Source organism: Amphiura filiformis, chromosome 1 (assembly GCF_039555335.1).
Source record: "Amphiura filiformis chromosome 1, Afil_fr2py, whole genome shotgun sequence".
Lineage (NCBI taxonomy): Eukaryota > Metazoa > Echinodermata > Ophiuroidea > Amphilepidida > Amphiuridae > Amphiura > Amphiura filiformis.
This window is the reverse complement of record NC_092628.1, coordinates 76,204,922-76,232,189: the sequence shown is the minus strand read 5'-3', so window position 1 is coordinate 76,232,189 and position 27,268 is coordinate 76,204,922. Positions and strand designations below refer to the sequence as shown.

The window sequence follows — 27,268 nt, the reverse complement described above, 5'->3', positions numbered from 1 at the left end:
GCAGAATTGTTTTCGTTCGATTCTGCGTACCATCAGCAAGGACCTAAATACCCCCATAACTGGCAGTGCTATTGCATTTGGCAGTAAAGGGAGTCCTGGTTCTCTGGTTTTAATTCTGTGTTTTTTTCACATATAATATATAACTGACACAAAATTATTTCACAAAATTTTGTTATACATATGACACAATAAGTAAATATGCTTTAGTAACACATCAGCTAAACACACCCTACTGTCCAAAGATGTGTTCACCCCATTATCCCATGTTAACATACTAAACACAAACAAAATCTTGATTTTGATGAAGCAGTGCGAGTACCATATATAAAGTGGTTCTTAAGTGGCTGATTGCATTGAAACACCAGCACCTGATTGGCTTATTGATCAAAGTGGCGCGTCATCCACTCCTCTTTTAACACAATACTCATGGCATGTACTTCAGCAAAAGTAAAAGTTTTGTATAATCTTTTCCTTTTAAGCATTAACCATTTATGTGTCGTGTGCAAAGTCAAGTGTGTGCATAGGAACTTGTGCAAAATAATATGCGCTGGACGGTTAGCAGCACCCTTTATTGATAAAAGGAAATCCGCAAAAGATTATACCAGTTATTCTAACAGACTCCTATTATTCTTGTAGACTAGACAACTTTATTCTTAAATTGAGATGTTAGATTATGAATTCATTTGTTGGCAAGATATTTGGATACATAGTTTCATAATCATAATGATTTCTGTTGTACAAACATTGGTATAGAAAGACTCTTACCATACAATTCCATCTGTAATTTCATCTATAAGCATATGCCTCGGAATGAGGGTTTTTGACAAAAAAGATAAAAGGCAGATATCTTCCACTAAAACATTATTTGGAGTTTGAGCAACTATATTACTGATACAGGCGGCTGTACAAACATGTATTATTGTAAGACCAATCATTTAGAGGTATATACTTGTAGATGGAATTCTATGTTATATAAATAATAATAAGCCTCTTATAACAATATGTACACAATAAAAATCATGTCATTAATAACTTGGCTATATTTTCATATTAATTTCAATAAAAATTGTTATGTATAAAAATAACTTCTCTATCTCATGTTCACATACATTGGTCCCTTATCACCATGATTTAGTCTTTTCTCTAATGTTAATAATGATAAAATCACATGATACTGCTTTAATTTATACCACAAACACAAATAAGATGGTCATATTTGAAAATATCTATCTATACATAGAATCATAATACTCTAAATCTATAGGAAACCCTGTAGTCCTTTTGACAGAATAAATACTAAAAAATTTGACTGACCCTCTACTTTTATGTGACTGTCAACCAAATGGACTGTATGTCACCATTTTCACTTTTTGATATATTAGACAGGCCACTTTTCCTCAAAATAAGCTTTACATTGATATATTACATTCCCCTGTTGCTTGATCCAAGGTAGTAACAAATCAGTTTTTGAGAGGTTTAAAGAACCGTATCTCAAAACAAGCTCTGTCGACAACAGCCCATTCATGGTGGATGGTCACATATGTTATCGTGCATATTTTTAACCCTGTTATATATATTTCCATCCATTTTGAAGTAGGTCAAGCAATAACGTAATGTTATGCCACACACTCCATCAGCGATTGGAGTTTTGCTGGCCCAGCCAACACACCATGCGTATATATATGTGACACGATCAAGGGGAATGAGTCGGATGTCGCTAATATTGATTTTGAGATATTGGCAAAAAAAGCATTAAAATTCTTTTGTTTTATATTGTTTTCAGCGATTGATAAAATGATGTAACTTCACAAAGAAAAGTCGTATAAACTTGGGATTTTCAGTATCTGATAACTCTAAATGCCCTCTTTAGAAACACATGCAAAACTCATTTTCGACCAGGGTCGACATGTGACTCATTCCCCTTGATCATGTCACATGACTCAGAGCAATTGCATCACCGCATCATGTGGGATTTTATAGAGTTCGAATAAAATACATTGACCCTATGAGTAGACAGAGGAGTTTTTCTAAAGAGGAGTTTAAAAAGTTTTTTAATGAGCTGCATTATCTCTCCTCTTAATGGAAGTGTTCAACCAAATGCAAAAGGTATTACACAAATAAATGAAAGACAGATATATATCCTCCACTTGATCAGTGAACAAAATGTCAAATATATAAAGCCCCATTTAATCAGGCTATAATTACACATAAAATACTTCACAAGTTAATACTTACCATAGATGCAATCAAACTAATTTTTGGACGTACTATTATGATTTATACCTTACATGTAGGTAAAAATCTCACACACATGGTAGGATACATAAATAATGTTCTAGGCCTGGGATGGCAATGACTGGTTGTCTATTCCCTCATCTATTTGGGTGTCTTGTAGTGACCTGTTGTATCGTTCTAGGCTTGGGATGGAAATGACTGGTTGTCTATTCCCTCATCTATTTGGGTGTCTTGTAGTGACCTGTTGTAGCGTTCTAGGCCTGGGATGGCAATGACTGGTTGTCTATTCCCTCATCTATTTGGGTGTCTTGTAGTGACCTGTTGTAGCGTTCTAGGCCTGGGATGGCAATGACTGGTTGTCTATTCCCTCATCTATTTGGGTGTCTTGTAGTGACCTCTTGTAGCGTTCTAGGCTTGGGATGGCAATGACTGGTTGTCTATTCCCTCGTCTATTTGGGTGTCTTGTAGTGACCTGTTGTAGCGTTCTAGGCTTGGGATGGCAATGACTGGTTGTCTATTCCCTCATCTATTTGGGTGTCTTGTAGTGACCTGTTGTAGCGTTCTAGGCCTGGGATGGCAATGACTGGTTGTCTATTCCCTCATCTATTTGGGTGTCTTGTAGTGACCTGTTGTAGCGTTCTAGGCCTGGGATGGCAATGACTGGTTGTCTATTCCCTCATCTATTTGGGTGTCTTGTAGTGACCTCTTGTAGCGTTCTAGGCTTGGGATGGCAATGACTGGTTGTCTATTCCCTCGTCTATTTGGGTGTCTTGTAGTGACCTGTTGTAGCGTTCTAGGCTTGGGATGGCAATGACTGGTTGTCTATTCCCTCATCTATTTGGGTGTCTTGTAGTGACCTGTTGTAGCGTTCTAGGCTTGGGATGGCAATGACTGGTTGTCTATTCCCTCGTCTATTTGGGTGTCTTGTAGTGACCTGTTGTAGCGTTCTTTGTATAAGAATAGGCATGGTAGAGTGAACACCACAGCCCCAAGAGTTGTCCAATTCATCCATGAGATACCTGGAAATACACAGAGATAAACAAAAGTGGTTACTGGAATAGTACAGTCAGCATTCGAAATAAGCCCTATTGCAGTGCAATTTGCACCCCAAAATTTGCCTGTTGTCATACAACTTTAAAAGTGTGACGCAAAATTGCGATACCACATTGTACTGAATTTATGTGTTGATTGTCTGAGACTGCACTTCAAATTGCTCTGCGTCAGATGAAATTGCACCACAACTTTCAAAATGGGGTGCAAAAGTGCACTCCAAGGTAAAAAATTAATTCAAAGACTGAGTACAGTATATTGTATAGTATATTGTATTTTTTACAGGGATGCAAGTGGGTAATTGCTTAATTTCCTGAATATCAAACTGACCCTTGGCCAGACGGCCTTGTGCTTGTACATGGCATAGAACATTTATGGGAGCTTGACCTGGGAATAGGCTACGAGGGTGACCCCCAAACAATGTTTTTGCTCTTATCATCATCCCATTCCAGAAATGTAAAAAAACTACAAAAAAAAAATTTAAAAATAAATAATAAAACTTACATTTTCGATTTTTTTTTATATGGCCAAATTTCCAAAGTCCACAAATTTCCGAAAAACTTGCATCCTTGATTTTAAAAGAGATTTTAAAATCTGCATTAAAAAATTATGTCTACCTGGTAAAATGGAACCGGCAAAGGATTTGAATACTGATCCTACAACTCACCTACGTCAGGTATCATGAGCACAAAGAGGAAGAACAAACCAACAACATTAAGTAGCCATGTCAGTACTCCTGTTGTAATACCCTCTGCTACAGGATACACACCTTCCACTGTCACCTCAAAGTATATTGGAACTGTGGAATTGAGGAGGAGACTGGAGACCACACAAGATATGTACAGGCTTACTGCAAGTGGAAAAAATAAAGCACTTGTTTTTATGTAAGATAAAGTTTTGTTAAATAATTATAAAACAAGTTATTGATTCAAAGTAGTGCACTACTTTGATGTACAATTTGTATCTTGATTTGAAAATTAATTTAATTTGACAATAATGCAGCAATATTTGGAGGATGATGACCAGTAGCACTGATGATTACAAACAAACTGATTAATATGCCACATTTTGGCATGGATTAACTCTAACCCTACCAAATATTCAAAAACCTCAATGCACAAAACAGCTGTGTCATAATCCGAATACACATATGGGCATGAAACCTTGTCCGTTTACCACCAATGTGTGACAACCACTTACATATCTAGGGCACCATCAATTAAGGTTTACTGATTTTACGCAAGCTGTACCTATCGATTTATGCCTGAAATTTATTGAAACTTATCTTTATGAATGAACTTGTAGTGCACCAGTGTGTGGTAAATGTAAAATCTACAAATGTTATTGTATGTAAATTATAGATGGGTAGAGCTTACATAATATCAGTAAGCCTAAAACTGAAGGTGCCCTAAATAAAAGCCATCATTATAAAATGCGGTGCCTGTTCCCAAAAAGTCTTAAAAGGGTTACAGAAAACAAAAACATGTAAATGACATATTCTTCTGGGTTATGACTGCTCCCTTGGCTACTTCTTGGCTATGCCACTGCTCATTATCACTTCTGTATCCTCTTTCACTTACTATAGCCTAGCCGTTAATCTCACTTTCTCATTTCTGTATCGATTCAGCCAATAGCAAGATGAAATGTTTGGAACGTCTTACCTAAGTTGAATGAAATAATTTCCAGACAAATCAGCAGAAACCAGATCAAGCATATAATTGCCGCCACTGTGATGCCTATTAGTACTTTCTTCATTTGACCACCTAAACAGTCGACTACCCTGTAATAAAAGCAAGAAAAATATGGACATTTATTTCGCAACAACAATTCTTAACAAACATATTTGTTCATCCCAAATCACGATGGAGAAAGGGTTGATTAATCAAGTTTATACCAACTTTTTAGCCTGCATATTCATAAAGCTCCTATGCAGTTAAGGGAAGGATTAAAAGTATGCATATATAAAACAAGTAATGTGATACAAAGAGATAGAACACAAGGACCCATCATGGCTTATTATCCTACCAAGTTTCAAGTTAACCAATTATTGTGTTTTGGTGGTAGAGTGGATTAAACGTGTGTTCTCGCCCAGACTGACTACCTGGAGAGTATAGCCACATATATTCCCCAAATGCAATGTTGTGATGCTAGGATTATCACTCTTAGTAATGTAGTTGCTAAATACCAGCAGTGGATTTGGCTGGTTCTCATCTGGCATTGATGATGGCAAACAAAGATTGCACTATTTTGTGTTAAGGAGTCGGTCAATATATGATGTACACAGTAGTTTGTGTCATCCCTATCAAGTGTTGTGGTCCCTTTGGTTGCAGATTGCTTCCTTTATCCTCTTATTGAGCTAATCCATTTGAAGTCTATACTCCCCTGTGAAGATTTTAGAAATATCTCCCACAGGGGGATGCATTTCAAATGAAATTATAGTGCACAGCGCTATGTTGAACAAAGGGGAAGTCCTGCGATTTTTTTGTTAAAAGCAATTTCTCAATTGATTTCATTACATTGAAAGGTAAAGATTGAAATAAAACATGTTTTCATTTTTTTAAAGACCGTTTAGTGCCTAAAATCCAAGATGGCCGCGGGATTGAAAATTTGCCATATTTTACTCATAAATTGCGCTTTAGTAGGGTACAGAATGGAAGTCCCATTCTCGGGTTGAGTACAAGAAGTTTTGAAGGTGTTTCTTTATAGATTTGAGGACGCTGAATAAGATGAGAGGGCTCTGCACCATCGAAAAGTGTGGGGAACTCTTGGTAGAGGGCAAGCGTTTTTCAAAATGGCCGCCAAAATCCCTTAAAATCACCATAACTTGGTCAGAGAAGCCCCCAGCAGCACGATTCTGATGTCTATACCCATGTTTTCAGGGTCAAGGAATCCAATAGAGTCATTTACAACAGCCTTTGACCTATCATTCCAAGATGGCTGCCAAAATGTCAAAATGGCCGCCAGTGAAAATTAATTTGGCTATATCTCGGGTGCAGAAAGTCCTAGAAGTATGATGCTGGTGTCTATACCCATGTTTACAGGGTCTTGAAATCCATTGGTATAATCTAAAACAGCACAGGACCTTAAATCCCAAGATGGCCGCTAAAATTTAACAAGGCGGTTCTCGAACCACGAGTCTCGCCTGCTTTTGTGACCGCCTGCTTTTGCGATAACTGTTTGTAGAGAGGTAAATAAATTTGGCGGTTATCGGCTGGGCACGATTATCTGGTTGATGGTAACTGTACTGTACCCACCAAGTTTCATGCCCATGCAACAGTTTTTACTAATATGACCTCAGATGACCCCTGGTGGCCCTGAAATGACCTTCTAAAATTTTGGCTCTAAATGTTGACTGTACCCCTCGTGCTAAGTTTCATGCCCATACGACAGTTTTTACTAATTTGACCTCAGATGACCCTGGTGGCCTCGAAATGACCTTCCAAAAATTTGGCTTTAAATGTTCACTGTACCCATCAAGTTTCATGCCCATACAACAGTTTTTACTAATTTGACCTCAGATGACCCCTGGTGACTCCAAAATTACCTTCCAAATATTTGGTTTTAAATGTTGACTGTACCCACCAAGTTTCATGCCCATACAACAGTTTTTACTAAGTTGACCTCAGATGACCCCTGGTGACCCCGAAATGACCTTCCAAAAATTTGGCTTTAAATGTTGACTGTACCCACCATGTTTCATGCCCATCCGACAGTTTTTACTAATTTGACCTCAGATGACCCCTGGTAACCTCAAAATGACCTTCCCAAAATTTGGCTTTAAATGTTGACTGTACCCACCAAGTTTCATGCCCATCCAACAGTTTTTACTAATTTGATCTCAGATGACCCCTAGTGACCCCGAAATGACCTTCCAAAAATTTGGCTTGAAATGTTGACTGTACCCACCAAGTTTCATGTCCATACGACAGTTTTTACTAATTTGACCTCAGATGACCCCTGGTGACCCCAAAATAACCTTCCAAAAATTTGGCTTTGAATGTTGACTGTACCCATCAAGTTTCATGCCCATACGAGTTTTTACTATTTTGACCTCAGATGACCCCTGGTGACCCCAAAATGAACTTCCAAAAATTTGGCTTGAAATGTTGACTGTACCCATCAAGTTTCATGCCCATACGACAGTTTTAATAACTTGACCTCAGATGACCCCTGAGTGACCTCGGATGACCCCAGTAATGACCTTCCAAAAATTTGGCAAAACCAAAGAACTATTTCTTTAAAGTAATAAATCAAAACAGAAAGATGCTTCCTTTCGAGTTATCACTCATTGAAAGTGCTACTTTGCTATACTTTACATGGAAAGCGACTATCTTAAAATCGTCATATTTCATTAATTACATGACCGATCAAGCTCTTGTTTGGATAGGTGATGCACAATTGAAAATTAATTATTAAAAGATTTGGTGACCTCAGTTGACCTTTGACCTTGTATGTGACCTTTGACCTGACCTCACGAAATTGGATAAAGTATGTTGCACTGAAAAATCAAATTTGGCAATACCAAAGAACTATTTCATCAAACTAATAAATCAAAACAGAAAGATGCTTCCTTTACGAGTTCTCACTCATTGAAAGTGCTACTTTGCTATACTTTACATGGAAAGCGACTATCTTAAAGTCGTCATATTTCCTTAATTACATGACCGATCAAGCTGTTATTTGGATATGTGATGCACAGTTGAAAATTAATTATTAAAAAATTTGGTGACCTCAGTTGACCTTTGCCCTTGTATGTGACCTTTGACCTCACGAAATTGGATAAAATATGTTGCGCTGAAAATCTAATCAGGTCGAGTACCTCTGGCCACGCAACTCGCCACCAAGTTACGTCACTCTACCCCATATGGATCGCCAGATAATCTGTTCACAAGGTATTTTGCTTATTATGCATATATTATGCAAATTAGGTACTTAATTACCATATTTTACGCTAAAAATCTAATCAGGTCGAGAACCTCTGGCCCCGCTACTCCTCACCAAGTTACGTCACTGTACCCCATACGGATCTCCAGATAAGCTGTTCACAAGGGTTTTTTGCTTGATACGCATCAAATACACATAAATTATGCAAATTAGGTACTTAATTACCATATTTTGCGCTGAAAATCGAATCGGGTTGAGATCCTCTGGTCATACTACCCCCTACCATGTTATGTTGACCGTACCCACCAAGTTTCGTGCCCATACGACAGTTTTTAGTCATTTGACCTCAGATGACCCCTGGATGACCTCGGGTGACCTTGACACACTAACCAATACAAACTTGTTCTGTCTGGGGTGAAGATGCACCCACCCACCAAGTTTGAAGAACGTGCGACCCCAAGTCTCCGAGAAAATAGGTTTTTGCATTTAAATTATGCAAATTAGGTACTTAATTACCATATTTTGCGCTGAAAATCGAATCGGGTTGAGATCCTCTGGTCATACTACCCCCTACCACGTTTCATCATCATAGGGCTTAGGGATCTTACGGATCCCCCAGATACAGCTCCACAAGGCGGATTTCTTCAGATTTCCAACCACATTTGTAGAATCGTTCCGCATAAATTATGCAAATTAACAACTAAATGCGCATACTTTTCGCCGAAAAACTAATCAGGTGATCAGCAGGTGTGTATCATTCCTGTCACCAGGTTTTGTTACCATGCGCCCGACGGATCTTGAGATAGTCTGTCCACAAACTCCGCTATTAATTTGCGCTGATTTTCGCATAAATTATGCAAATTAGCTATGTTAATTTGCATATTTTTCACCGAAAACATATGGTTACGGAGCAAACCTGGATACCCTTCCTCCCACCAAGTAGCTCCGCCGTAGGTCTTACGGTTCCTCAGATACAGCTCCGGACGGACACACATACATCCACACACACACACACCCCCACACACGGACAGACAGAAATAGTGATTACTACTGTCTGTTCAATTAGCTTAGATTCTTGAATTTTTAAGATATTTGAAAAAATAAATAATTGTGGCCAAAGTCATCAAAGAAAAGTGTTAGCACAGCCTTAGACCTAATGTGGTTTATACTTTTCAAATTCCAAAGTTCAATTTAAAACCCCATTTCTTTTCAATTTTGCCTCATTTTAGGCAGTTACTTGGGTCCACCATAAGGGTTCGCGACCTTTTTACAAATCGAGTGGGACGGTCCATTCTCAACTTAGGGCATAGACCCTATCCAATTTGGCAAAACAATCTGTCCACCAATCTGTCCTGCCATTCCAATTGTTATATCGTTCAGGTTATTGGATAGGTTCTATAGGTGATGATGGTCCACCAGTTGTTGTTACACGAAACTATACTTATGGCGCGATTACGTTTTATGCATAACATTATTCTGAACATTATTTTTTCCTAAACAATGACATTAAAATTATGGATTTCGTTCTTATTTCAACTGGTTTACAATGTAACTTGAGTTTTGTTTAATACCATCATTCCTTCCCAAGAATATCAGCTTTAAACTTGACATTTTCAGATACAGTGACTTTACAAGAAGTGTTTTCTGTAACCTGATTGTTTTAAATAATATTTTCTGATGCAAAAATTCTTTTGTTTCCAAATGTCCTTCTCATACAAAAAAAAAAAACGGAATAACAAATTGAAAATAAATGTGTAATTTTATAGTAGGCCTATAGGCCTATACCTTCTCAGACCAAAATAAATAAATAAAATAAATAAATAAATAAATAAATAAATAAATAAATAAATAAATAAATAAATAAATAAATACACAAGGAATGTATTTATATATATAAGCTGGGCATATTTTAGAACAGCTTAGTTCATAAATAATAACGTAATGTTTCAACAGTAGGGTTTCAACACAAATTAGGCATACTGGCTAATATAGCTATTTTGATGGACAATACTTCCTGATACGGATGGTCGAATAAATACTATCTCAGGGCATTATGACATTCGTCCCCATTGCTCCAAATGGATTGATTCAAAAAAGTTTATGGTACCCGACGTTCTACGGCTTTTTATAAAAATATCGAGGAAAAGACCAAAATTGAAAAGAAATGAGGTTCTAAACTGAACTTTAGAATTTGAAAAGTATAAATCATGTTAGGTCTAAGGCTGTGCTAACACTTTTCTTTGATGACTTTGACCACAATTTTCTATTTTTTCAAATATCTTAAAAATTCAAGAATCTAAGCTAATTGAACAGACAGTAAGTCCCATCCTGAACAAAGTTCAGGCGAGACAAAAATGACCACCACTAAAATGCACAATTTAGCCTATATCTTATCGTATCAGTGGTTTATACGGCCTTATCCAGAGTTTACGATCCTTACCTGGGGCTAAGATACCTTAACCTTAGCATAATGCAGTCTATACCCCAGATAAGATATCTAAACCCCAGATAAGGCGCCGTAACGCCAGATTAAGGGACATAGATTCCAGATAAAGCAGTCCAAACCCCAAATAAGGTGCCTTAACCCTAAATAAGGAATATAAACCACAGATTAGGCATCTAAACCCCACGTAAGGTGCCTTAACTCTAGATAAGGATCGTTAACCCCCGATAAGGGTCGCAAACCCCAGATAAGGCACCTAAACCCCAGATAGGGCGCCTTAACCCCAGATAAGAGACGTAAACCCCAGATAAGGCAGTTTAAACCCCAGATAAGGCGCCTTAACACCAGATAAGGAACGAAACACCAGATATAGATAAGACATCTAAATCCCACATAAGGCATCTAAATCCCACATAAGGCGCCTTAACTTCAGATATGAGGGACGTAAACATAACACAGTCTAAACCCCAGATAAAGCATTTAAACCCCATAAGGCTCCAAATAAGGGATGTAAACCATAAGGGATGTAAAACCCCCCAAAAGGGATGTAAACCATAGATAAGGCAGTCTAAATCCCAGATCCATTCTTTAGGCATCTAAACCCAGATAAGGTGCCTTAACCCCAGATAAGGGACGTAAACCCCAGATAAGGCGGTCTAAACTCCAGATAAGGCACCTTAACCACAGATAAGAGATGCAAATATAGGATAATGCAGTCTAAACCCCAAATAAGCTGCCTTAACCCCTGATAAGGGATGTTAACTGGGGATAACACAGTCTAGACCCCAGATAAGGCATCTAAACCCCAGATAAGGGACGTAAGCTCCAGATAAGGCAGTTTTAAAAACCCAAATACGGCACCTTAAACCCTAGATAAGAAACACAAACCCCATATAAGGTAGTCTAAATCCCAGATAAGGCATCTAAACCAAGATAAGGTGCCCTTACCCCAGATAAGGGACCTGAATCTAGGATAATGCATTCTAAACCCCTGATAAAGTGCCCCAACCCCCGATAAGGGACGTGAATCTAGGATAACGCAGTCTAAACTCCTAAACCCATTACATAATATAGTTAAACGCCACCAAGGTGAAACTAGATGATTTAATGATCAAAAATGATCAAAAACTCAACATAGGTTGAAATGAGACTTTTCTTGTTTAAATGCACTGAACCAAAACAAAATGGCATTAAGCCTCGAAGCTGAAAGATACAATTAATTAGATAGGGCGATCTATGCTAAAAGGTGTCATATAATGAGAAAAATATACCATTTCGAGACATCAAAACCCAAAATGTACTTTTTTGGCAATATAACTTGGTCATTACAGTGATTTTAAACAGTCTTTTCAGATGCCACGCAGACAAATAGTTCATCATTTCCATGCATCGCTCAGGCCTATTAGTGTATAACCATGCACTAGTGCCATGAGTAGGTACTGTATATGATATGCCGTCCATCTTGGACCTGGCAAGGGTCTGGTTATGTAAAACATTGTGCCTTTGGTTCAAAGACATAATTATACACTTGGAAACGTGATCATAAAAACAAACTCATGCATTTATATACATTTAAGCAGTATATAAGCAGCCATATTGGTCGCCATATTGAATAATAATCATAATTCTAGAATATTAAAGTTATCTTTGAGTGCTAGTTCCATTGTTTGAAATTTAGATTTTGAGCATACTTTGAGAGAGGTATGTGGCTTTTTTTGCACGTGTCAGTCAGTTTTACAAGATTTTGGCGGCCATCTTGGATTTTACCACTTACCCTGAAATATTAAATCTTTCTTTGAGTGTCTGACACAAGGCTACATAGTTCCAGTGTTTGAAATTTACATTTTAGAATATTTTGAGAGCTTATATATAGCTTTTTTTTTTGCATGTGTCAGTCAGTTTTATAGGATTCTGGCTGCCATCTTGGATTTTACCACTTACCCCGAAATATTAAATCTTTCTTTGAGTGTCTGACACAAGGCTTCATAGTTCCAGTGTTTGAAATTTACATTTTTAGCATATTTTGAGAGCGATATATAGCTTTTTTTGCATGTGTCAGTCAGTTTTATGGGATTTTGGCGGCCATCTTGGATTTTACCACTTACCCCGAATATTAAATCTTTCTTTGAGTGTCTGACACAAGGCTTCATAGTTCCAGTGTTTGAAATTTACATTTTTAGCATATTTTGAGAGCGATATATAGCTTTTTTTGCATGTGTCAGTCAGTTTTATAGGATTTTGGCGTCCATCTTGGATTTTACCACTTACCCCGAAATATTAAATCTTTCTTTGAGTGTCTGACACAAGGCTTCATAGTTCCAGTGTTTGAAATTTACATTTTTAGCATATTTTGAGAGTGATAGCTTTTTTTGCATATGTCAGTCAGTTTTATAGGATTTTGGCGGCCATCTTGGATATTACCACTTCCGACGGAATAAAAAAATGCAAACATCTTTTTCCCCATTATTTACCCCCACAAGAGACAAAATCAAGTGAAAGTTTGCTTTTAACACCGAAATCACACGACTCGACATAGTGCTGAGCACTATTAGCACATTAACCAACTTTATTTGAAAGTCACTATCCCTCTATGAATATTCAGGTTGAATCTTTCTCAGAGGGTGTATGAAATTCAAATGGAGTTACCTAATCGATTTGTTCTATTTGAAGTTCATACTCCTCGATAGTTCCAAAATGTTCCACAGCGGGAGTGTGGATTTTACATGGAATAGCAAATTTTGTTCTGTTCACTGTCCCTGAATCTGTTACATGCCCCTTCACAACCAACAACACAATGCCATCTATGCCTTTTACATAGAAAAAGCTGAAAAATGAATGCTTACCTGGCAAAAACTAGACTAGCAATCACACCAGCTAAATTGGAATAAAATCCAATCCACCCTGCATCATTCTGAGGACAATAATAAACGGATAGAAGAACAAATGTAATGTAAATTCACTTTTAATGCATGGTATACAGAAATCTCAACCACAGCAGGTTGACAACCAAATTGGCAGAACCATGAAGTAAATTTCAAGACGTGGCCCAGTACTCTATCTTCTTCAGATCGATGACTCTATGAAGGCCATGAGTGTAACATTGGTACCAAAATCATACACACCAGATATTTTATAGTCAAAATCTAAAGGTGTACACCTTCGCTTGATGTGTTACAAAAAATGCCCTGAAAGTTAACAAACTAGCTAGCAATACCGTATGAATAACAGTAAGAGTACCTACCTGACCAACACCCACTAAATGCTGAAATATTGTGTCAAACTGTGTAGTCCACACATTGTAAACACCTATACTACAAGCATAGGCTAATGCTGGCATCCAAAACGCACTGCTCCTATTTAGAATAAACACAAGCTCTGTGTTAAGTTTTGAAATGTAAGTGTATAACATCATGATAATATATTTTTTTCTCTCTCTCTTTTGAAAGATTTTATTCCCTGTACTCGAGTCCGGTGGGAGGAGACAGCATACAAAATGACCACCGGATCCCTTTATACAATATGCTTCTTCTTCTTCTTCCTTATAAGTGCCTCCCTCATATGTATGAGTATTGTCGCACTGCGTACAGACAAGCTGTACTTATTTTTACTCTGGAACCTAGAGTAGATGAGTGTATTTTTGAAGTACAGTCAACATGACCGGGATGATCCCCTGCTCTTTTCGAATAGCCTGTGACGTTCTTTAACATGCACACTACATTAATGTGAAAAAAATATGCATTATACACGGGACCGACAGCTTAAAGTGCCCTCCGAAACACTAAGCAAGTAGAGTGAAGTGTCTTGCTCAAGGACACAAAGAGCCGGACCTGGGATTCGAACCCTTGACCCTTGGGTTCACAGTCCTATGCCTTAACCGCTAGGCCACGCTCTCCTCTCATATATATATAGGCCTATGCTATATCTAGTTTTACAATCATATTTTTGTGTGAATAATTAACAGTTTAACATGTTTGTTAGTAGGGGTAACTCCGGCTAATTCAGTTGCATTACTGTATGTCTTAAGATCACAATGAATATTATGTAGTTATGAGTGAATGTTCTTAGTCATCCTGTAGTTGAAAACAGAATTTTGGAAATAAATCTAACATGGGATCTTACTTTTTTCACAACTTTGCTACATTGCGTCTTGTGGTTGCAGACACAACATAGCAAAGTTGCACAAAGTAAGTTCCAGTACTAGATTCATTTCCAAAATTCTGTTATGAAGTTATCACCACTTGCAAATGTCACTTCAAGGGGTGAGGATAGACTAATTCCAATCAGCCGTCTACACTTCGCATGTACTGTGTATGCTTCGTAGTGACGACTGATTATCTTACAGCCAATATCATGACGGACTTCTGAAAACTATTCAATGCGATTTCAGTTGTGCGCCGCAGCGCGACCGACTCGCGGCGCCCGCGTACCGCGTAGCTGTACCGCGCCGCTGTGACAAGATCGCGCTCTGAACTTCTAAAAACAACAAACTCGGTCAAAAGGTCAATTTGGACACAACTGCGCATGCTCTATGCCACAGGAATCCTGTTGCAAAATCCGTCACTTTTTTTCCACATAGTTTTCTCAGTCGTCAATCCAGACGGTTGACGACTGAGGGCAGCAGTCTAGGGTGAGGATGTGCTGCACCATCTTCCTATATCACTGCACTCAGTCTATGTGGTGCAGTGCTATAGATTAATGATCTAAAGTCTGCACAAAAAGTAACTCAGCTGTTATAAATACACCTATAGCTTCAGAACTAATAGTTATTTTCACAATATTTCTACATAGAAAGAAGGACGATTTATTTACGCGCATTTTGATACCCCATTTGTCAAATATCGTTCAATATTAACAACACAGTAGTGCTTTTAAAGAAAAATATCCGAATTAAAAAGTTGCAGTTTACAGCGACTGAATGGTTATTACGCAAGCATTGTGGCATGTGAAACCCTCCAGTTATCTTTGCGCTGACTTCAAATCAATACAAATAGCTGCAACTTTTTAATTCGGGTTATATTCTTTAAAAACACTGCTGTGTTGTTAATATTGAACGAAATTGGACAAATGGGGTATCAAAATGCGCTTAAATAAATCGTCCTTCTTTCTATGTAGAAATATTGTGGAAACAATTATTAGTTCTGAAGCTATAGGCGTATTTATAACAGCTGAGTTACTTTTTGTGCAGACTTTATTATGCTTTCTATAATGCTTCTATAGGTATTACTATTTGTAAGTTGAAATAAGGAAACTAATATATACCTTTGTTCTAATTCCTGTAGGTCTTGTATTTCATAAATAAGGTCACATAATGTACCAAAAACTGCTTTCATTATGGCACATCTCATCAGCTCTTCATGACCTTTGTGTGAAATATGAAAAGTAGCTCAATAGCCTGATAAAACTAATGAGCATGCAGTGTCACCAGGGGTCCATTTCACAAATCTTTTAACCCTTGGTAACTCAAGTAACTTGACTAAGGGTCCCTGTAGTAAATTCCTATTACTTATGAAGGGTACCGTTCGTAAGTAAGTTTAGTGAAATGGAACTTATGACTCGTAGTAAGTTATGAACGATTTCGAGACTTACGAAGCTTCGTAAAATTTAGTGAAATGGACCCCAGGTGTACAAACGCAAAACAAAAATACAAACCTGCTTAGTGTGGCAGCACCTCTCATAAAATCTTGTCTTTCTACATGTGCGGAAGCGCTTGGAGGACTCGGTGGTTTAGCAGGGAAATATGCCCATATCAGTAGGCAAAAGAATACCCCAACAGCACATTCTATGTGTACAAGCAAAAAATATTATATAAAAAGATTATTATAACATTTGTACTACAATGTGAATGCTATCTTATCCTCTGTATCAGTTCCAAAGCATCAGGACCCAAGTGTGTTTCCACATAGAACAACTCTTTAGACAAACAAAAAAGTCAAACAAGGAATGGGCACTTCCAGAATTTTTTTGCTCTACCCCTAAAGACAGATTTGACACATCTAACCTCGTTAATCACAAGACAAATAGAATAAGAAAAAACAAAAGAAAGAACATAGCCAGCAGTACATAGACTATCCTGCCTAGATGGAGTTCATGATTATAACTTAACACTCTGGTAAGCAGCGTTTGAGATGGTGATGGGGGATAGTCAATAATCAATAATCAATGATCAATCAGCTATCAATATTCAATTGGATTCTAAAAATAATGATCATGAACTCTCATGTTCAAAAGTGTAGACGGAGGTATAGCATGTTGGTGCTTGCAACCCCTAAAGAAGACATGGGAAAATCAACAAGTTTTTGATTTTCCCATGTCTTCTTTAGGGTAGGTGCCACTAATTTCTGGAATAGCCCAATGCAGACTTTCAATAATTCCATGGATATTAGATAGTTATGCATAAGAGACAAATGGATACTAATTTTTTTTAAGTACCTCTAAATTGTTTTGACTAGAAAGCAAAATTGTAAAATATTTGATAACACCACAAAAAGCTAAATAATGTCTGTGCCTATCCTACTTAATTAACTCATGACAAACAATAACAACATTAACAAAATTTGGAATAATTAATTACGTTATACCCTATACAGCGTACCCTGTATGTGCAATTTATATCTTAGTTACAACAAGGCATCACACCCTTATGGTTCTCAGTGTGGAGTGTATTCCATAATTGTACCAAAATACAACAGTCACAAAAAAATATGATAAAAAGGTTGGAGGAAACTTGATATTACCTATGTACAAAAGAGTATTAATTTCTCTCAGGTGGTTTCTTCTAATGACTGGATCAATATCTGAAACCGAAGAATGAAATTTTATTATTTCAATAATTTAAGAACAAAAAAAGCATTTTAATTATATAGTTGCATTTTAATTTATGTTCCATAACAAAGTATTCTTGTCTGTCTGAACTGAATAACACAATATATTGTCAGCAATATATTGATAATATTAATAAAAAGATATGTTTAAATCATATACCGTATTTCGTCACTGCGTTACATTTTCCCAAGGGGGGTTTATTCAAGGTCAATTTTAGAATGATAATTCCTGTTAAAATCATTAGGTAAACTTAAAACTCGCGCTAAAATGATGAACTATGAACTAGAAACACTAACTTCTGGTTCACTTCCGGGTTTCCAATACAGATTTTCGCCAATTATTGACGCTATTATCGACCATGTGGGCAACTTGGTAAGCTTACTACACAAGATAGCATGGAAATATCTGCATTTTTGAAACATCTTGGTTGAAAAAAGTGGGGGGGGGGGTGACTATTTGAGGAAATACGGTATTGACAAGGATAAAGAGCAAGACTTGCCCTTACAAATGTATCCTGTATAGAATATAAGTGAACCACACAAGTATCAATGAGACTTCTAAAACAATAAGCCTAACACCTATTAATCTTACAAAATCTTACAAGGAAAACCAATGAGCATGCATGCATCCCATGTGATGCTATGATGTAAACACCCAGTCATATACACGCACAGAATTATTGGCTGGGCCAGCGAAACCCATGTGGCTATCAGTCAGTGATCTTGTGTTTGCCATGTGAGGGGCCTAAGGTTTGTGTTAGGGTTAATATCATCATATTACTATATGTAGGGATATTGATCACAATTCGCACTTTAAAATGCTTTTGTTTTTAAATCTAATGTGTCATCAGGGCAAAACCAATATGTAGCAATATTGAACAGATTAGAAAACCCAAATTTGTCCTGTTCTGGTATATAACATACAATGACTCAAGGCTCCCGCTAGCCTTCAAAAACTCTGCGTCCGAACGGGCGCACAACTGTAAAACCTGGTCGGGAAATGCGCATCCCACAAAATTTGTGTGCGTCCGCACATGTGAATGTGTTGGGCAACAGGGAATACAATTTTACAAAGCCCCCGATTGCTGGTATTGCATCACATTTAATTACATCGCAACGGGAGCCTTGCAATGACTAATGTAATTTAATGATACCTCACAAAAGCAGTAAGGTAAAAATAAACAAGCCTACCTTCACCATCATAATATGAGTAACTCTCGTTAAATGGAAGTATCCTGGAAAAGAATCCGAACATACATATAAATATATTAATTCACACATTTTGACATCACTTGCAACATGAAACAAAAAGGTAAGCTCAAAAGGAAGGAAAAACCCAACACTTAAAATAAACTAAACTACTGGTATATGGAGCAGGATTTAATTACTTATGGGTCAGTCCATGTCGAAACAGATTGAATGTACACCCACCCTCTTGGATTTTGCTCTCCTTTGGCTCAGGGGTACCTTTCATGGATCCCTAGGTGAGGTCACAAGAAAAAAATTCAAATTCCATTTCGTTTGCGAATGGCGGGCAATCAAAGTTTGGCGACCTCGACCAAAATTGTGAATTTAAGGGGTCCAAATGACAAAGTGCTCTCTTTGAGGGGCACTTTCTTCTTAATTGAATCAGTTGTGATCCTCTTTTTGAATGTGGTCACTCACTGGCTGTGTCTGAAATACCTAATGCCAAAAAATATAGATTTCGGAATTTCGTTGGGATTTCAGAGGGGGTCAAAATCAGCACTTCGTACTGTTCAATCAAATTATCTTGATTTTGAAGGACCTATGATAATGTCACAGTGCACTTACAGGTCCTAATTATGTTCAGAATGGATTAACCATATGCCAATGTCTATGAGCAATTAAAAAAAGAGAAATTTCTAGACCCTACAGAATTTTAGGCCACCCCTAAAGTGGTTCAGCCACAAATGGCACTTAAAGTCGGCAAATTTTGACCCCTAATAACTTTAGGTGTACACCAGATATGAATTTCTAGTCTTTTGCATCTGAAAGAATGTAGTTTAATGTTACTAGGAACATAAGATTTGTTTTGTATTTTTGTGTTTTAGTATTAAGTTGACGCTTTCAAAAATAGTCATTTTGCCTAACATACCATGCATACAGGATACGGTACAAAATGCCAATTTTAGTATGATATTTTTTATATTTTTGATCACTTTATAGCCATTTGTATTATTTATCCTGATATTTCAAGTTGCTCTTGAGTCAAGTAATAAGAAAAACTACTTTCTAATCCTCTGTATGGATTTTTAAGGGGTCAAAAATGCACTTCCTGGCAACGATGCACATGCAAAGTACAGGTTATCATGGTTATGGGGTCAAATTTTCAGAATGCTCCCAATTATGTCAAGTAATATATCAAATTACTCGTATGGTCATGAGAATACCAAAAATGAAAAATTAGTTATGTGTCAGACCTTTCAGGAGGGCGCTATGACAAAAAATGTTCATAGGTCAACGACCTTTTTGAAAGGATCAAAACACAAAAAATACAAAACAAATCTTATGTTCCTAGTAACATTAGACTACATTCTTTCAGATGCAAAAGACTAGAAATTCATATCTGGTGTACACCTAAAGTTATTAGGTGTCAAAATTTACCGATTTTAAGCGCCATTTGTGGCTGAACCACTTTAGGGGGGCCTAAAATTCTGTAGGGGGTCTAGAAATGTCTCTTTTTGAATTGCTCATAGACATTGGCACATGGTTAATCCATTCTGAACATAATTAGGACCTATAAGTGCACTGTGGCATTATCATGGGTCCTTCAAAATCAAAGATAATTTGATTGAACAGTATGAAGTGCTGATTTTGACCCCCTCTGAAATCCCAACGAAATTCAAATCTATCTTTTTGGCATTAGGTATTTCAGACACAGCCAGTGAGTGACCACATTCAAAAGAGGATCACAACTGATTCAATTAAGAAGAAAGTGCCCCTCAAAGAGAGCACTTTGTCATTTGGACCCTTAAATTCACAATTTTGGTCGAGGTCGCCAAACTTTGATTGCCCGCCATTCATTCAAAGCGAAATGGAATTTGAATTTTTTCTTGTGACCTCACCTAGGGATCCATGAAAGGTACCCCTGAGCCAAAGGAGAGCAAAATCCAAGAGGGTGGGTGTACACTCAATCTGTTTCGACATGGACTGACCCTTATGTAATATCAATATAATTTCCAAAGGACTTAAATTTTTGCAACTTTCAAAGTCGGTGCAGGTTTTCCATTTTTGCATCATTTCTTTCCATTTGCACAAGAGCAAATTTATGAATATATTACTTAATACTACAGAAAAAAGTTATCTTTTATTGCAATTGCAAATTTAGAAATAGACTATAGTATTTGTACGAGTACAACATCAGTAGAAATACGCAAACTAAATGTTGATTGTTATATATTGTAATGTATATCAATAAACAACAAGAGTAGTTACAATGCCTTACAATGAGTTTGGTACTGTTTTCTACCAAAATAAGTGCCCAGAGAGATTAAACAAGTCATTCCATGGGGAGGAGGACTTTTGATTTACTATGTTTGGAATGTTAAATTCAAGCAACTCATTTTCATGTTCATTTTCTCATTATTAACTTTTTAAGATTTGCGATCAAATTCCACTCCACATGTGCATAAGGGGACTTTAAGAGGACAGGAGCACTTTTTGAAGCAGCCCTAATTCGGTTAACTACAGTACTTAATGCATTGTTATATCTTGGTAAAATGAGTTCTGGAATACCTTCAAACAAACATACATCACTTCAACAGTAATCTACATGTGAGTTATAGTAAATACCTTGACCCGCTTGTATTGGTGATATCCGTAACAATCAATGGTCCTATAAGGAATGATCCTGCTACCCCTAGATAAGCTGATGAAGCCATTATAGCTGTTGATGTAGTCCTTTGATACTGAGGAAACCACACCGCAGAGACAAGAGGTGGTCCTGCATTGATCCCTGGTGCTGAAAAGCCTATCAATAGTGCACCTATATTCATGGTCCTGTAATAGAGCAAATTTGGATTGACTTATTCAATTTGATATGAATTCAACACAGGAACATTATGTCATTGTGATGATGCTACACTAAAACAGCATTTTACTATTATAGTAGATCCATTTTCTATCTATTGTTCACCCAGAATCTTTCATGAAACTCTTTTCAACATTATTATCCTCACCTTACTTTGATTACAAGGGGAAAGTTACAACATTTTTGTCATGGCAGTGATGATAGTAATCATGGATGAAGTTTGTTGTAATCAACATTGTAACATCAGAGAATTGAGACTTAATGCACAGTATGTTACACTGATATTTCAGACAATTCATTGATTGGATTATAATCACCCAGGATATACCATGCCATGAATTTCAAGGAAGGAAATTTGTGTTTTGGTAGTTTAGTATGAGCCCTTTAACTAAAGCAAAGAATTTTCTGCTTTACAAATGCTAAATTCCGCTTTTCTCCGCTTTGTAATTTTAGCACATTTTTTGCAGCCCGGCCAATGTGACGATCATTGCGATGTTGCAAAGTTGGGATGGGTGATTGGGTATCATGGCTGCAATGAGAGGTAGGACAGGCGTTGTACGGTAAATCTATGATGGATTTTACTTTATTTTGATGAATTTTGAAGACCCATTTCATTTAGTATTTTATTTATTTCTTTTCAATTGTATTATTTTCCTTTTTCTAGGTCATTTTTGCTTATTTTTTAAATTTTTTTCTCAGAAATGCGTTTTCCGCTTTACCTCCAAATTCTGCGATTTTCGCAGAATTTCCGCAATGCGGAGAATTCTTGGCTTTACCTTTAACCCTAACCCTCCAAGTGTTTTTTGGTTATCGGAAAGGAAAGAAGGAACAATAAAGGTGAGAAGTTGCTTGATACCCCCAGGTTTTGACCCCAGGACCCCTCGCATGCCAAGCAGTGCATTGCCAACTGGTACCCACAGGTGTTTCACTGGCCCAACCAACGACACCATGCATATGACTTATGGTGACTGTGTTATCCCATCATGTGGGATAGATGCATGCATACGTAGTTATGCTTTTTTAGAATTTGTTAGATTGGGATGGTTAGGGTTAATATTAATTGGTTATGGGTATGGTAGGGTTGATGGTTAGGATTATATGCTATAGGGGTACAGCTAATCATAGGAGTGGACAAGATTAAGGAAAGATGTTTACTGTTTTGGGTAAATAATTCTCAGTCTGATCACTTTTGACCTATGCATATTATGAAATGACCTAATTGAGTTTGTTCTGTGGTGTGTTAATGTCTGGTACCGTACACACCGTCATCTTCCCTATATCTTCGTGTCAAAAATTGCCGTGATAGTACGATGAATCCTCACGTTTTTCAACAGCTACGCATGGTGATTTTTTCGAGATAGGCCGAGCGACTCAGGCTAAGCATACAATTTGAGATTTTGAGAGCCTGCCACACTGTTTCTATTCTATATTTTTACGATTTTCGCATGATCAGTATATGGCTGGCCGTAACCGCCACAACGTGGAGCTGCTACGATGTAGCTTACTTTTAAACTTCATGGAGCTAAATTGACCAATCATGTTAGATCTTTTCATTACGCTGAGCCAGTGGATGCATCCTCGTTCCAGAGAGAGAAGCTCTTGCCAAAATTAATGTTTACTATGGGAATTTTAAATGAATCGATTGTAAATAAACCACGACCAGTTGTACAGGATCAATACCATTGTTTGATTAGTGTATAGTCAATGTTACCTTGCATGCATGTGTCATGTGTGTGGCGTGTTTGTTTGTTTGTTTGTCTACTGTGTCAGGCCAGGATCACTGACACCCACGGTACTGATACTGTCATACTATCACGGTGATCATATTGTTGAATGTTGTTGACTTTAAAATAATCATGATGCAGTCATGTCTACAGTAGAATTCACCACGACCTTTGAAGGACTTAAACCCCATTAAAAGCTATTAAACCAAGATAACACTCAATGAAAACAGCTCAACTATGTTACATCAGATCTTCTCTGGTTAAATACACACTGCACTTGTGTCTGTTTTAGGCCTACCTGTGCAATGAGCAATGAGCTGGTATCATAGTTTCAGTTGGGTGAACGATTATAAAGCGAACGCAAGGTAACAATACTGTGGGCTTTTGTTTACTTAAATGAGACAATAGTCTGCTTATTGTTAACCAGCGTTCTTGAAAATGAGAAGCTTAATGACTTAACACGGTTTAGAAATAATTTCTTCATATTTTTTGGTGTTATCTGTCGTTTACATATCCTTCCTAAAACACAAAAGTACCAATATTTCCAAACACCTAAATTAGCTAAAAATTTAGGACATGCAAAACTATATTTTCTAGAATTTCAGAGAATATTTTAAATATTGGCCGGTTATTTTTTACACAGTGACGTCAACTAGGCAATGGCCTATACTTCTAACATACACTATTTGTAGAGGTCACGTGTCAATGGTGAGCGCACTGAGTATTGTGTATAAGAAAACGGACAGTAAACTACAGTATGTATGGCCTACTACTGGTATATAAAGTAAATCCGAACTGGTTTGCTGAAGGTCGAATTCCGCAGGCCACACCGCGCAAGTTATACAAATTAGCTCCCGGCGATACACTGCAGATCGCAGAACTGTGTGCATGGTTTACCACCACTCTGCCTAGCTATATAGTTATGTACAATACTGTATGAGTTTCTTATGAGTGCATGTCCATCTTAATAATAAGTCGGTTCGTACTTTTCATAAACTACTTTTGAATCACAACTTTCGTGACCGAGGATATCTTGCAACTATGTGACGCTTCGTCTGGCAAATTCTTAATGAATAAATTCGCTTCACGTAATGAGTAAGTCGTACTTGATTGGTCAGTTTTACCTCCGAGTAATGAAAAACTCTAACATGATTGGTCAATTTGGCTCCACGGCACAAAAAGTCAGCTACGCGTAGCAGCTCCACGTTGTGGCGGTTGCGGCCTACCATATCAGTATCCCATATGATATTTATATTGCAAGAAAATTTTATCATAAATCACATGTTTTATCTTAAATACACTAACTGGAAATTAAATACACTAATTAGTGAGGACCGGTATTTTGCTGTGGATATGTTTAACTGCAATTTCATGGTAAAAAATTTGAAATCCTGGGTAAAATTGTGATCATATTCAACTCTTTGAGAAAATATTTATATAAAGGAATGCATGCTGCAATACAATGTACATTATTGACACACTATCACTCTCTTTATCTTCGTCAATAATAGAATATCGATTTCAATCGAATTGAATACATTGCTCAGTTTTGAGTTTGTAGTTGACTACTAAGCGACCTAAGCGATCGATTGCTAGCCAATCAGATAGAACTCCTTTTCTTGCGTTCGGTGAAATACCACTCGCCCGTCGCGCACCAACGGAGTATTAAATTTATATTTATCGTATAGGAGGTCGACACTGTGCCGTATTTCCTCGAATAGTCGTCCTCCTTCAAATAAACACCCCACCACTTTTTTTTCCATCCAAGACGTTTCAAAATGCTGATATTTCCATGCTATCTTGTGTAGTAACTTAGCTTACCAAAGCTCACACATGGTCATCGGTAATTGGCGAAAATCTGGTCGTAAACCCTGAAGTGAATCGGAAGTTAGCGTTCTTAAGTTCATCATTTCAGTGTGAGTTTTAAGCTTACCTAATGATTTTAACAGGAATTATCATTCTTAATATGACCTGTAATAAACGCTCCCCTTATGAAAAATGCAACGCCCTCGGGGCGACTATTTGAGGAAATACGGTATATACTTAAAATCACTACATTACTTACAATTTAGCATACTCCACTTGAACAGGAAAGCACCTGATCACAAGGCCAATCATTAACAAGGTGGAACATATCAGCAGGGTAGTTCGCAATCCTGTAACACAAATGCAAAATTGATTTCAATCAATTTACATTAAATCTATTCTCCATCCACTCATGAGTTTGAAACAGAAGCTCAAAATATTAGAGCCATACATGTATGTTTCATTTCCTCAGAGAAAGTGGTTGGGAGAATAGAAAATGTCAACATATTTACAGCTAAGGTTTCCAATGAAATTCTGCATGCAGATGACCTTTCCATCTACGATAAACCAATTTATTTTAATATAAACATTAAATATAGTGTATCCAATAATTCCCAAGTCAAAATCGTCATAATCCTATTAAAACATAAAGGTTCAGATGGTAATTTTATTCACAGGCCTACATATTTGACATAATTTAGTGGTGGTGTGCACTGAAAGTACATGTAGGCACTTGCAAGGACCACAGTCTCCATGAAACAGTGGTAATAAACATGCATTTATGAATTCTTTTCTGTATTTTTTAATCCTAGTTTTGAAACCTAAATAAAATGAAATATAGATTTGCTGCTTTTTAAAAAATTCTGGATGTGGCACTTGTTAGGAGAGAAGCACTATTAAAAAACAAATACCAAAGTGTTTACATTTAATTTGTGGATTGATCACACTATCTGAATTATGACAATGGCTACCCAACTATCTTGCAGTAAGGTGTTTTTGTTTTCTGTCTTCTTCTTCTTCTTTTTTAGGTTCGCTCTGCTTGAGGAGCTGGGTCATTATGTTTGCTTGACCCCTGGTTGCTAGTTTTAATATATTAGTTGCTGGGGAAGCTTGGATGTTTAATTAATTTATTTTATTGCTGTGGTCGTGGTTTGTAAAGTGTGTAGTCTTTTAGTTCTTGGTATTGTCTTAGGGTCTGTGTGGCAAGAATGTTGATTGCTAAATATTGTTTGTCGGTGACATGTTGCTCAGGTTTTAAATGTTCAAGAAGTTACTGTCGGGGAGTGTTTGTTCTGGGACATTCGGTGAGATAGTGAATGCATTGGCATGTAATGTCTTGACTGCAGTAGGCAGAAAAAAATTAGTGTAGTTTTTATCTATAACTATCCTGCTGGTCTTGGCCTTGATTCTCAATGTATTAATAGCGATCTGTGTTCGTCTGGGTAGTCTGTTTAGAGCCGCAGCGGGTCCTGATGTATTTGGGAGTGAGAATCTCCAGTGTACAGATGTGGACTGGGATGACTGTATTGTTTTCTGTCCTATGTTGACTTTATTTTACTGGAATCAGTGAAAGAAAATTAAAGCTCACCTTTCTTATCCAAAAGCCATGCAAACACAAAAGCAGACAGGACATATGTGATACAACCCATGTTTGTTAGCAGTGCTATGTCAGCATCTGTCCAGTTCAGCACTGGTTTAGCTGTAATTGAAAAGACAAGACATATGTGATACAACCCAAGTTTGTTAACAGTGCTATGTCAGCATCTGTCCAGTTCATCACTGGTTTAGCTGTAATTGAAAAGACAAGACATATGTGATACAACCCATGTTTGTTAGCAGTGCTATGTCAGCATCTGTCCAGTTCAGCACTGGTTTAGCTGTAATTGAAAAGACAAGACATATGTGATACAACCCATGTTTGTTAGCCGTGCTATGTCAGCATCTGTCCAGTTCAGCACTGGTTTAGCTGTAATTGAAAATACAAGACATATGTGATACAACCCATGCTTGTTAGCAGTGCTATCAGGCGGCGGATGACATGATCGAGCCGGCAACTTGTGAAACCGCCCGGCCGTATGGCATTTTCCATATACTCGGTTAGTTTTGTGGGGTTCATTATCGAACCCCAACGGTTTTAGCTTGTATTTATATTATTTATCAACATAGGCCTATTTGTTTGTGATATTTCAAGCGTTTTAAAATGTCAAAATAATCCCATTCAATTACACGGTTGACGATGAAAATTTACTGAATT

The 27,268-nt window shown here is 37.2% G+C and overlaps 1 protein-coding gene across 1 annotated transcript in view; it reads right to left on the bottom strand.

The window, feature by feature from the left end:
* Positions 1-51: 51 nt before the first annotated feature.
* Positions 52-27,268, bottom strand: part of LOC140153438 (solute carrier family 49 member 4-like) — a 42,834-nt gene continuing 15,617 nt past the window's right edge. The window contains exons 4-14 of the mRNA XM_072176195.1: positions 26,603-26,713; positions 25,274-25,364; positions 21,247-21,453; positions 18,625-18,668; positions 17,347-17,406; positions 16,262-16,391; positions 13,854-13,965; positions 13,456-13,523; positions 4,947-5,065; positions 3,953-4,135; positions 52-3,254 (exon numbers count right to left, since the gene is read on the bottom strand). Of these exons, the coding sequence (XP_072032296.1) occupies positions 3,106-3,254; positions 3,953-4,135; positions 4,947-5,065; positions 13,456-13,523; positions 13,854-13,965; positions 16,262-16,391; positions 17,347-17,406; positions 18,625-18,668; positions 21,247-21,453; positions 25,274-25,364; positions 26,603-26,713 (1,274 nt within the window). The 3' untranslated portion in view covers positions 52-3,105. The remainder of the gene's footprint in view (positions 3,255-3,952; positions 4,136-4,946; positions 5,066-13,455; positions 13,524-13,853; positions 13,966-16,261; positions 16,392-17,346; positions 17,407-18,624; positions 18,669-21,246; positions 21,454-25,273; positions 25,365-26,602; positions 26,714-27,268) is intronic.